This window comes from Fringilla coelebs (assembly GCF_963513975.1).
Source record: "Fringilla coelebs genome assembly, chromosome: 11".
In the NCBI taxonomy this organism is placed as follows: domain Eukaryota; kingdom Metazoa; phylum Chordata; class Aves; order Passeriformes; family Fringillidae; genus Fringilla; species Fringilla coelebs.
In genome coordinates this window covers 6993202-7005692 of record NC_140037.1, presented here as the reverse complement: position 1 = coordinate 7005692, position 12491 = coordinate 6993202, and the positions used below count along the sequence as shown (strand labels likewise).

General features: G+C 44.0%; 2 protein-coding genes across 2 annotated transcripts in view; both read right to left on the bottom strand.

Annotated features, from left to right (window-relative positions):
- Positions 1-9438, bottom strand: part of ATP7A (ATPase copper transporting alpha) — a 29500-nt gene extending 20062 nt beyond the window's left edge. The window contains exons 1-3 of the mRNA XM_084213051.1: positions 9375-9438; positions 3229-3372; positions 297-786 (exon numbers count right to left, since the gene is read on the bottom strand). Of these exons, the coding sequence (XP_084069177.1) occupies positions 297-786; positions 3229-3336 (598 nt within the window). The 5' untranslated portion in view covers positions 3337-3372; positions 9375-9438. The remainder of the gene's footprint in view (positions 1-296; positions 787-3228; positions 3373-9374) is intronic.
- A 752-nt stretch (positions 9439-10190) lies between these two features.
- Positions 10191-12474, bottom strand: COX7B (cytochrome c oxidase subunit 7B). The gene is made up of 3 exons (XM_084213043.1): positions 12318-12474; positions 10937-11061; positions 10191-10389 (listed from the first exon to the last, which is right to left on the bottom strand). The coding sequence occupies exons 1-3, from the start codon at positions 12352-12354 to the stop codon at positions 10315-10317; spliced, it is 237 nt and encodes a 78-aa protein (XP_084069169.1). The 5' UTR covers positions 12355-12474; the 3' UTR covers positions 10191-10314.
- Between the last annotated feature and the right edge of the window lie 17 nt (positions 12475-12491).

Below are 12491 nucleotides of genomic sequence, written 5' to 3'. Positions count from 1 at the left end.
ACCAAATGCAAAACAACCACTGAACACCATCACCCATGTAACAGCCAGATCCTTCCCACAATGTGGGCTCCTTTCTTCATTTCTAGTCCACATTAAAAACATATTTAAATACCCAGTCCCACAAAGAGTCACTGTCACACTCAGCTATCTCATCTAAAACCTGCAACACCATCAGAGGACAAACAGCATGGCCAACCTCAATTTACATAAAAACTCACTAAAGCTGTACCTCTAATCTGTTAAATTCCTTGCAATTTGCCAACTTCAATTTCCATAAAGACACACTAAGGTTTTACCTCTAATCTTCTGAACTCCCTGCAGTTTGCCAAGCTTCCCCTCGATGGTGCTGGTGCAGGAGTGACAGGTCATGCCATCGACTTTCAGGCGCAGCACAGCGCTGCTGGCCTGGGGCCAGGTGGAATCTTCCCACGTTCCAGGCGTTACCTCTGGCACAGAGATGCTCAAATCTGCTCCTGGGACCATCTGGGTAATGTGCCTGCCATTGGTGATGGAAGGGATGAAAGTCACCACTGCAGTTCTTTGATCAGAGGACACTTTCACATCCACGATCCCTTTGTGGCTCAGCAGCGTGGCACAGATCTGCCTGGGCGTTAGGGCTGACTGGACAGGCAGGGTGAGGAAAATTGTGTCAGGTAAAACAGGTTGTGGGCTTGAATCAGCCAGGCTAGCATCAAATCCCATGTCACAGATGGCTTCCTGCAGAGTCACTGGGGTTTGCAGCTTGGAGTCGTAGATGATGACAGCGTTCTTGTCCTCCAGAGAGACCTCGAGGGGATAAACAAAGCAGGTGAGCAAACTGCACCAGAGCTGGGAGAGACACTGCACCACACTGCAAACTGCTTTGACTTGCAAAGATTAGCAACACTCCTCCAGCAGAACTTTCACTACTCACCTCAGAGAGCAGAGGCACACTGAGTGACTCCTGCTCTGTGTGCACCAACAGGGCTGGAGAGAGCAGATCCCAGCCCCACTCCCAGCCCCAGCATCCAGAGTCTGTCTGGCCACTTCTACTTGCAACAACCAGACAGCACCAACCACCTAATGAAACTTCCAGAGCCAAACTCACTTCAATTAGGATGATTAACCCAATTCAAGCCCTGGAGCAAAACAGCCCACAGAAGAAATTCCAATCAGTTAGCAGTAATTCTAATGCAGTTAGGAGTAACTGCCCCCAGGCCACAAGGATGGCAGAAAACACTCTCTGAAAAAACCCACAGCTTTAAGCGGCAGTGAAAGGAGCCCAGCATTTCCAGGCAATGGAGGCACAGGCTGGTAACTTGCTGTGACCAAAAACCTGCATTAGACTTCACCAAAACTCACTTTAGACACCTGATATGTGACAAACATTAAAGATGTTTTTCCTCTCTTTGTACATTTTGGTGACCCAGAGACATCCCCATTTGGTAATAACCTTTCCCATCTGATGGTACACATAGCCTCAATTTAATTTGCTCCCAACAGATATGTCAAACACAATAACTGCAGTTTCCAAAAGGAAAAAGCAATGCCTGCCAGAAGCCCAACACATTACTAATTCAATTCTATCTTTCCTCTGGGCAAAGGTACAACCTAAAGACAACAGTCATGATTAAATTATATCAGTTAAATCATTTTAAGAACCACCTTTCCTCATTTCTGTCCCAATAATGAGCCTTAGCAGAATTAGCAACATGGACATTTATGGGTTTCACTGCAGAATAACCTAAAAGCAGCTGTATTAGTCATCTAACATTCATGTCCCTTGCTGACCTAATTCACAATCACTACACAAATCCCTGTTTTACTATTCCCAGAGAATTTTCTGAATCAATTGATCTGCCTAGACTGAAGCCCTGATGCTGTAAAAAGGATAATTACTAAACAGGACCTCAAAATTTCTTAAAAGTCCTGCTCTGCTCAGACTAAGGTTTTGCAATGTATCTTTTGAAATAGAATTCAGCTTTGGGATAAGGTATTTACCTAAAATCCTAAACACAAAAGCTTTAATACAGTCCTTTTAAAAACCTACTTCATTCCTTATGTAAAGGGCACTGGGGCTGCATATGCACTTTATACACTTTGTATAAATCTCCCTATCCTATCCAAAGTCACCTGTGTATTCTCAGAAATCACCTGAGAAAACACAAGGCTGACAAAATGACATCTTTTGCTAGAATAAGGAGAAAGAGAAGATTCTGAAATCAGATATTTTGGGGGTACTATTTTACAGGCTGCTTTTAGCCTTTACGTGGGTTCATGCTTGCAGACACCCAGTGATTTATCTGGCCATGCACAGGGGGGCTGTTCAGAGCTGTCACAGCACAAACTCACATTAAAGCTCCTTTACAGCTGAAGGAAGATGAAAAATTATCTGTCTTGTAAATATTGCTGCTTTTCACCAAAATTTCTGTACACAAACACCAATTTCAGGCCACAGGGAACTGCTCTGAGCTGAGCAGGACCTGCTCTGCAGGGGAAGTACCCTGCAATGGGTCTTGCAAAACCAGCTCCAGACAATGATCACACACCCCAAATTAAAATTGTACCCAGTTCTGGGAAGCGTTCACCTAAGATATCCCCATAAAACAGATGTTAACGGTTGATAAAACCAGGAAGATATTTTCTTTGGAGAAAAATCAACAGCTACAGAATGTAGGAGGATGCCTTCAGAACACAGGCACTAAATAAATAAATAAACTTCTCTATTTTCTGTGGTTAGAACTGTTCTTTCTACCACAGGCTGGGTTACAAAATTCATAGAAGTCTACCAGCTTTTCAGTTACTTCCATTATTAAAACTACTGTAAAATTATGTATTCTGCAAGGATGATCTGGAATATTCTACAGTCTAATATTTAGCCCATGACAGAAGAAAGCAACATTGTTAGTATATCTCCTCTGAGCTAAGAAAAAAAATTTAAGTTAGGCAAAGAAAGCCTGGATTAGGACAAACCCTGTTCTTGCCTTTTTTTTCCCCACTGCCTCACAATAGCAAGTTAATTGTAAAGCAGATAATCAATTAAGAGCAACAATGACTTAACTCCCTCTGCAGTGAAGCCAGCACCTGTTTTTCTCTTATTTACCAGAAATACATCAGTGCACCTCCAACATCAGCCTGCCAAGAAACATACAGAATAACCTCTCCCTATGTTATTTTCCTCTCTCAGAGCACATTTTCTCATGGCTTCTCATCCAAACCTTAGCTAGAAGCAGTGCTAGAGTCACTCACTTTAATGCTGTGGATGCCATTCATCTTCCCAAGGTGCTGCTCAATGCTCTGGGTACAGGAGCTGCAGGTCATCCCCTCCACGCCGATGGCCACGGACTTTGCCTCCATGGTGAATTTCTACTCAGGTCTGCTCATTGCTGGAGGCTAAAACCAAGCAGGACATTAGTTCCTAAAGAATCTCACAGAGATTGAAATAATACAGATGGATGGAGTGAAAGGAGTCCCCGTGGCAGGGGTTGGAGTGAGAGGAGCTTCCAGGTCCCTCCCAATCCAAACCATTCTGGGATTCTAGGGGTTAACAGAGGACCTCCTTCACCTCAGATGTCAAAACCTCAGCAGGTATCAACAGAATGGAAAGCACCATGTAGTTATTCCCATGAATTCTCAAAACAGCAAAGAGTTCTATTATTCATCTATAATTCAGTTTGGGATACACAGGAGATCATTTAATTGTATGCAGCAAGCTGTGGTTCACTGGTGTGAGGTATTAAATTACAGGGGGGAGAGAGAGGGACAGCAGCTCTTGGAATACTGAAACAAGAGGATGGCAGGTCAGACACAGCTGATAACTCTGCTTTTCCACATCTCTCTCTCATATATTGCCCTCTCTTTGCAAAAACAAGTGACACTGAAGTTAGCCCAGGCAGCAAATCAAGCTTTTTGCCACACCTCATTCAGAAAGGTCTCATTTCTACTCCTCTGAAGAGTTTAATTACTATTTTTGCTCATAAAGACAAGCCTAGAAAAAAAATTACTGAACCTAAATGAAATTTGTAGAAATAACAGCTAATGGAAAGGACTTCTTTTGCCCAATGCACAAACTGTTAAGTGACTGAGGGGGAAAGAGGGGACAAGAAGAAAATCTCCAGATTTTTTGTTAATATGTTGAAAAAAGTAATGCAAGGTTTTATTGACAGAGAGGCCAGTGACCAAGAAAATGATCACAGTTAATGTTTGGCAGCAATGGAAGCAGCAGTAAAATCTGATGAGTAACTGAGGAGCTGAAGTGAAGCACAAGCTTAACTTGTTTTCTTACCCTGAGGACTTATCTTGGAAAACTCAATTACATTGATGTTTAGTAAAATAAATTTCCCCTGCTCCATGGTGACATTTCCAGACTGTTCTCTGTTATAGAAGGCCTGAAGGGTTCTGCTTTCACTTTGAGACGTGCCACAAACCATGTAAGAATACAAGTTTCATCACTGAAACCAGTTTACATCCCTGATGCACAAAATGAAATGTTGAACTTAATTAACAAGCACTGAAAGAAGTATAAAACTGGGAATACTGACTTTTCCAAGAGATTAAATACATCTCATCCCTGCTAAGAACAGATAAAACTCTACCTGAGGAGTTATTACAGATCTCACTCCTCTTACTGCTCTTACAAGAGCTGAGTTACTGGAAACATGCAATATTTGTGTGTGAATAGCCACACATTACAGAAATGCAGAACTGTCACAAGAATTATCAACCAACAGGAAAGTATATTTTAAGCAAATTTCATACAGCAGCTCCTTTCTCAGGCTGATCTGCAAACTCAGAGGTACAAAATACTTGAAAAACCACTAAGTTACCTAAGGAAACTCTTGCTGTCCTGCCATCCCATTGAAATGTGATCCTCTGTGCCCACCCAGCTGTCCCCAAGGAATGCCCAGTGCACACCCAGCAAACAAGGGCAGCACTGTAACCCCACAGTCAGGGACACACCAACATTCCCACAAACCTGAAACACAAATCTAGTTGCAAAAAGCACTTGAAACGTGCAGGGAACTTTGGGAGCACAACCAGGCACATGGGACTAAAATCAGGCAGCCCAGTCAGAACCCATCTGCCCTCCAGTAAGGTTTGGAGGTGTGAATTTAAAAGCATTTCAGGTACATGACCAACTTGAACTGCCCTGGTACTGTACTTCGAAAACAAAAATAAAGTAAGGGCACACTTTAGCTGTGAGTTGATGTCTTAAATAATCAAAGATTGGCAAGATGCTGCCTTGGAGGAGAGCTGGGGTCCAGCTGTGAGCCAGGGAAAACCTGCTGAGCTCCTGCCTGCCCTCCTGGGCTTTGGTTTTAGAGACTCAAGCTGTAAGTACAATAATATCCATTTTTACAAAACCAGGATACAATGTTAAAGGTTCTCTGTCAGACAAACAGCAGCCACACTCACAGTACACTGAATAAACCCTGATGACAGTAACCAGCAGCACTGCCTCCAAATGCCCACCCACACATTCAAAACCCAACTGTTTAAATATGTAAAAATAACATTAAACTTCCTTTCACATCTATTATTATTACAGTTTGTATGGACAAAGTGTTTCTTCCATTTTCTCAGTCTGTTTCCTTGCCCTTCTGCTGTTCATTCATAAACACAGCAGAGAAAACCCTTTCCTGGAAGAGGCTGAAATTAAAACAAAAACCATAAAGGCATAAGAAAAGAAAACTTAAAATTTATTTTCCTTTTTTACCCCTCAAGGCCCTGAAGTACTAGGACTGAAACCAGAACTTCCCTCACCAGAATTTATCTGTTGGACCAAACTGGCTCTTCATTTTGCTCTCTTCCATTAAGAATGACCCAGATCTCTCTGACATGAGCATCACTCAGAGCTCCCTGCTGGTGGGGAAGACAACCAGCGTGGATTTTTATTTGCTTTGCTGCAATTGCTAACAGTTCTTATATTAATTTTAAAAACAGGTTGTTCTCTAAAAGATGAGGCATGTCCAAATCTAATGGTCTCTTCAATCAGTCATATTATTACCAACACTGAATTGTTAATGAGCTGTTTCTCAGTCTGTGTTTTGTACAGCCTTGCTGAAATTTCCAAAAAGCCAAACTGTCTGGATTTCCAGTGCTCCTGGAGCTTCAAAGAGATCTTGTTCTCAGAATGAAATATAGGGTTATACACAGTGACTCTAAATAGACAAATCCTTTTTTCCTCCTCTTGCAAAATTCCCAGGAGAACCAGTTAAATCTAAATTTCATCTCAGGCTGTATTCTACCTTGTCATATTCATTTCATTTCTGATGCTCTGCCTCCCTTACAAGTGCTTCAAGGTACAAAAAATTTGGCTGAAATGTGAATGAAATATTTGTTATATTTCCTCCTGAACTCCATGACTAAGCAGACTGAATATACCTGTTATAACAATGAATTAGGACTAGATGCACAGAAAAGGCAGACAAATATTAACAATTTAATCCCAGTTGTCCTCATTTGCGTTAACATTTTCCCAAGAAAATAAAAAGACTTAGAAGTCAAAATATCTGCAGCAATCCATATATTCCACATCAATGGCTTGTGCAAGTTAGCACTGACACATCCTTTTAATGATAATTTATTTTCTTACAGGGAAAAGACTTGAAGCTGAGGTGCTGAAAAGACCTGAGATGCTAAGTTGTGGATTACACAGGTTTTAGAGAAAAAATAATGCTTTTATTCTTAACCAATTGCTCCATCTATAAAACACATTTACCATCAATTAGTAAAGACTTTTAGGATTTGACAACACAAAGAAATGGCAGTTCCCTTTACAAGTTACCAGCTCTGTGTTTAGTTCCATTTTCTTGACGGAAGTCAGTTAGTGCTTCTATGAAGCAATAGAAAGAGGTGATTTCTACTTCCAACAGAAATGTCTCCCTATGGAAAGGAAAATTCAATAGTGATCAAGCACAAGGTGACTGAGACATTAATTTATCTCTCTAAATAGTTTTGTGATGTGCTAACACCAGTCACTGTAAGAAAAATATCTGAAGAAATAAGGCTTGATGAGGTCAAAGTAATTCGTAAACCCACACTATCAAAAAAAAATTGGAAAAAAAAAGAACAATGCAAAGAGGAAGTTACAAGACCAGTAAAAACTCAAAAATCCCATTTAACCCTAAAAAGGCACTTTGGTGCTTTTAATATCTGAGTACACAGAGCAGCAGAGCTCTGTGCAACCCAGACACACTTTGTGCCAGTTCTGGGATTAGCAGGGGTACAGCCAGGGAAGACAGATGCTTCTGGTTACCTGCACAGCTCCAGTTTTCACCAGTTTATAATCACCTTGAATTTATAGCTGCTGAAGTTAAAAGAGGTCACAGCTTGGCAAATACCACACAAATGCCAGCAACAGAATCTTGCAAGTTTAATTACAGCCTTTGGATTTTATTAAATTTCTAAATGGCCAAGTGCTACTTAGCTTTTCTATTTATGGCAGCAGAAAGCTAAATTACTTTTTACATTAAATGGAAAAAAGGTGCCTGTCCCTCAGTGTCTGCAGGGACCTGTGGAAAAGAGCAAAGGGCAGGAGAGGGAAAAAGCTGCATCATCTCACCCTTGGGCTTGAAAAGTGCTACAGGAGATGGGTCCAACAGGGAAGAAGGAGGTTTATAGGGTTCACGGGCAAACAGAGCCACTGGAAAGGGTGACTGGGTAGGAGATATGTCTGATAGGCCCATGGGTAGATGAGGCTTAATCATTGAGAGAGAAACTGTGCATCTGCAATAAATGTCACAGCTACGTGACACTTTAAATAGGCTGTAATTCATGTTGCTCAAGACTTTAACAAGTCTTGCTTGGTCAGCGGAGCGTGGAAATTGCTCTCAGGGAATTTATTTCTATACCAACTGCATGGGGAAAAAAAAAAGCACACATTACAAACATTCTGCTTCATTTCTAATGAGTTTTACAGTACTTGAAACAAATTCTTAGCAAATCCTTTAACTCGTTCTTGGCTTTCCACAACCTCCTGAAGTCAGATTTTTGGAGAACATGAATATTTCCTTGGAAGAATCACAGGAAATATTATGAGTAGAATACAATTTATAACCCCTTGTTATGTAAGCATAGCAAGGTCAATGGGGGCTCCTCAGTCTTAAGCTTAGTCTCAAAGTACTCAGCAGAACAAGGTGGAATGCATTATACAGTAAAAATAAGAAGAGTAAGATAGCAAACTACATATGACATTAGATTTTGTTTCCCTCTTTGCCACCTGGGAAAGAAAAAAAGCTTCAGGTCTTTTCTCTACTAAGAAAATATATTATAATTATTAATTTATAATCAAACTGTGCTTGTGCTCACACAGGGCATTCTCATACACGAAATCCCACACTACCAAATCTTTGCTTATTTACATCCACACAATTCAACAAGTGTTTAAGTACAGAAACTTAACCTTTGCTGACTACACGAAAGATTTTAACATTTTAACTTTACACTACTTACATACAATTTCCAGAACATGAACACAGAGAGGCAAAAGTTGTGTTGTACTTGCTTATTTTTGCGAGATTTCACCCCAAAGCATCATCCACAACTATTACCCTTTTCTAGAATACCCACACTAAGCTTTTAATAAGAAAAAGGTGCTTGTGCTCAGAGCGCTACCATCATAAGGTGCCATAAGGTGACATAAGAATAAACACTAAGTAAGGCGTTTCAGAGGGCCAAGCTGAGCAGCTCAGAATTGCACAGGAGCTCAGTGACTCAAGCGCTCCGAGACTTTCTCTGCCCAGTGACAGGAGCACAAGAGGGACTTTTCCAAGGGAGCGCAGACTTCCTGCGGGCCAAGGCCCGAGCCGCGGCTGCTCCCCGACCAGCACAGCCCACGGGTCCCGCTCGGCCCCGCTGCCCCCCGGGGCAGCGGCTGAGCAGGAGCCGCCGTGCCTGCCCCGGGGCTGCCTGGACACGGAGATGCCGCCGAGGCGCTGAGGGGGTAAAGCCCCGGAGCACCCCCGGGTTCAGGGCACCCTCACGCACCGGACGGCCCCTCCGAGGGGCTGGGCAGAGCCCGGCCGAGCCGGGCGGGTTTCGGGGCCCGAACCCTCCCGTCCCGTCCGGAGCACACAGCCCGGCACCGCTGCAGCCACCCGCACCCCCCTCCCCCCCGGGGAAACGGTGACAACGGCCTAGGGGCAGCCCCGGAGCACGGGGGAAGGCGGGAGCCCCCAAGGCGGGTCCGCACGCACTTGAGGCCGCGGGAGCGCTCTCGGTCCGCGCCCGCCGAGAGAAGCGGGAAACCCCCGAGAGTCCGCACTGCCAGGGATCGGGGAAGCGACAGCCCCGAGGCGGGTCCGCGCTGGTGGAAGGAAACAACCAAGGCGGGGCCCCCAAGGAGCGTCCGCGCTGCCGGAGGGAGGGGAGCCCCGAGCGGGGCCCGCACTCACCGACACCGCGGGCTCCGAGCGCCGCTCCCGGCCCGGCACCGCCGCGCTCTTCCCCCGCTGCGCCACGTGACCGGCACTCAGCTCCGCCTACTGCCACGTGACGCGGACGGACACGTGACGGTAGCGGGAAAAGGCGGGGCCGCAGTCGCGATCGCAGTCACCGTATCGCGACAGGAGCCCGCCCGGCGCGCAGCGACCGCAACTAGGTGCGGTTCAAGTTCCTCCCAAGCTAAAGCAGCTTGGGATCTCTGATCATCAGACACCAGCATGAGCCTGTAACTATTCTTCACCCACCTCATTTCTCTGGTTACTTCTACTGTAAACAGAAATTAAATGCACGGACAGGGTTGGAATCACCCCAAATCTGGGCCCCTTCCACCCCAAATCATTCTGGCATTCCCTAAGAACTCATTAGGAAAGTCCCATTGATCCTGGGATACTGCCTGCTCCTGCGGAGCCTCTCCAACTCAAAACTGACTTTAATTTCTTCACAACTCTCAGCGGTCACACGAGAAGCAGCCTACTGGCGGAAGGATTCAAGCCATAAAAATCCTTTTGTGGGGAAAAAAAATGGGATCTCGACTTTGTCATTACAAGTCAGATGTAAAGGGATGTGTGGTCTGCAGTGGGAACGCAGTGAGGTTGGTTCACACACACACACCTGGCTAAATGAAAACTCAACAAAGTTCTGGACTTGTCCTTTATCCACCAGTAATCTTTACAGCAGCAACTGGGACTGTGTAAAATTAGTTGGAGTTTTTACACTATTTCTTACATTTCAGAAGCAGAGCACAGAGGAAACCTGGAAGAGCCAGATAGGTTTCTAATATGTTTATTAGACCAGGAATGCCACTGTCCAAGTGGAAATCAGGGAACAAATACCATTACATGACCATTTTCTCAGTGAAAGTTTAGACCAGTTCATTGGAAGCAGAGGCTGTTACTGCCTCCATTCACTGGGAGTGACTCTGCCCACAGGTGAAATGCCCCACTCAATTTTCAGCGTTGTGAACACCTGTAAAGGGACAAAATCCAAGATTATTAACTCTGAAATCAAAGAAACCATCAGACATAGGATTATTTTTATTGTTTTCAGTTCAGATTTCTTGTTATTAGAACACAACATCTCATTAACTTTCTAATTAAAGAAGTAGAATATATTTATATTGAATAGTATTTCAATGTTTCGGTTTTCTGTTTCGAAATATCCAACTATAGAAGAAAGAATCTGGAATGTAAAACCCCACCACCATATTGGTATTTTCATCCAGAAGTTTTGCTGCTGAAAGCTGTACCTGTAGAGGTTTGAAATCCCAAGTAAAATTGAGAACACTTGTAATTCTGATAAATTTTCAAATCAGGCAATACACTGATGCAGAAATTTGAGAAACAACTCAAAGTCAAGCTGGCAATTAAAAGAACTTTCCCCTCTATCACATCACTATTTGCTTATGTGAGAAGCTCCTAAATTCTGACCACTGAATTTATTTCAAATAGGCAAAGCTGACACTTTTAAAGTCTGCAGCTCAAGTCACAAGGGAGAGGTGACAAAACCAACTTACATAGCCCCAGACAGCAGTGAACATGGTGGCTCCCCCAAGGAGGACCATGGTTCCATATTTATCGTGGAAGGTGGGCTCATGCTTGTGATGAGCTCGTCTGACTGCAGTGTGCTGGATGCCACGAGCTGAGGAGTGCCAACAAGTACAGAAATCAACTCAAATACATGCTCAAGCCATTCCCAGTCCTCATCTCCCACCAACAGAGAGGCAAGTGTTAGTGTTAAAAGACTATAAATACTGGAAAGATATTAATTTGGTTTTAGAACTCTGGAATTACTCCAAAACACAGGATATACACAATAACTTTAAGTTTTTTCAGCTCTCAATTGCCCTCTAGAAAGTTATTCTTTAAGTCTAATTCCAGTAAAAAAAAAAAAACCTAACTTTTTCATTAATATGTTTTCTTCAGTATTACTGTTTCTCTAATAAACTATTTTGTTTACTGCTTAGCATTTTTAGGTTTCTACATGCAAATATCTATCCTGGCAGAATGTGTACCCAAGCAAAGTCAGAATGAAGCTCACCATCAAATTATGGAGTAATACCTGCCTCATTCCTTCAGGACTTTTTTTTTTTGAAGGGAGGGAAGGAAGGAAATTGAAATAACCCATGGGTATAAGATAAATAATAGAGAAAAAAATAACACAGTGATATCTTCAGATGGTGTACATTACAAGCGTACACTATAAAAGGTACACTCATTAAAGGTAATGGTGAAAAATCAAAACAACAGCTACAAAAGACAGATTGTCCATTAGCTGTGTACAAAACATTTGATGAGAGGGTGATGTGCGCAAAAAGCAAAATAAAACCTTTCAGTCTCAGGTCAATGGTTTGCATTTTTACCCAACCTTGATTAGAGATGGTGATACCCATGTTACTACATCCCTCGCATGCTCTGTAATTCTGCACAAGGTGTTTCTTTGAACATAAAGAAGGCTGAGTATCTATCGAGACACACTTATTTCAGGGGCCGGCACCTCGGGATGAGCCCGTGGCGCTGCAGGAGCAGAGAACAGACCCTGCGGAGTCCGTATGGCTGAAGGGCCAGCTCTAACCTTGACTACGGGCCGGGTATTGACTGCCCCTTGTCACCGCACCCCACCAGGCCAGAATGTGCCTTTACGTACTAGGGAAAGAAAGCACCAAGGAAAGCAGTCCTATACCAAAAAGCAAGTAGGAGATTTAAAAAGGCTGAAAGAAATAAAAAAAGTGAGAGGCGAAGGACGCCAGAGCCGCCCGCAACCCCTGAGGTGCCCTCAAGACCGTCCCCGGTGCACAGCGAGTCGGGGGCTGAGGGACAGTCCGCACAGGGGAGGGCACAAACCGGGGAGACCCCCTGAGGAACCCCCCACACCCCGAGAGCCGCCCCTGCGCTTACCGACGAGGCTCTGCGCGGCCCTAGCCAGCGGGAACATGATGAGAGCCGAACGCGTACCCTTGACGCCGGTGAAGAACAAAATGGTCGCGGCGGAAGCGGCGGCGCGGCAGGGGTTTGTGGGTAACGCCGGGCTCCTCCTCGCTGCGGCGGAGCTCCGCGGCCGGGCCGGGCTGA

Bases quoted from the DNA above. Each gene is read 5' to 3' on its own strand.
- COX7B (XM_084213043.1), bottom strand. From the start codon at position 12,354: ATGTTCCCGCTGGCTAGGGCCGCGCAGAGCCTCGTCG. The intron at 11,062-12,317 runs GTAAGCGCAGGG...GGCACTCCTCAG, and splicing joins GGCCGCGCAGAGCCTCGTCG to CTCGTGGCATCCAGCACACT. The intron at 10,390-10,936 runs GTAAGTTGGTTT...GTCCCTTTACAG, and splicing joins TCACTGCTGTCTGGGGCTAT to GTGTTCACAACGCTGAAAAT.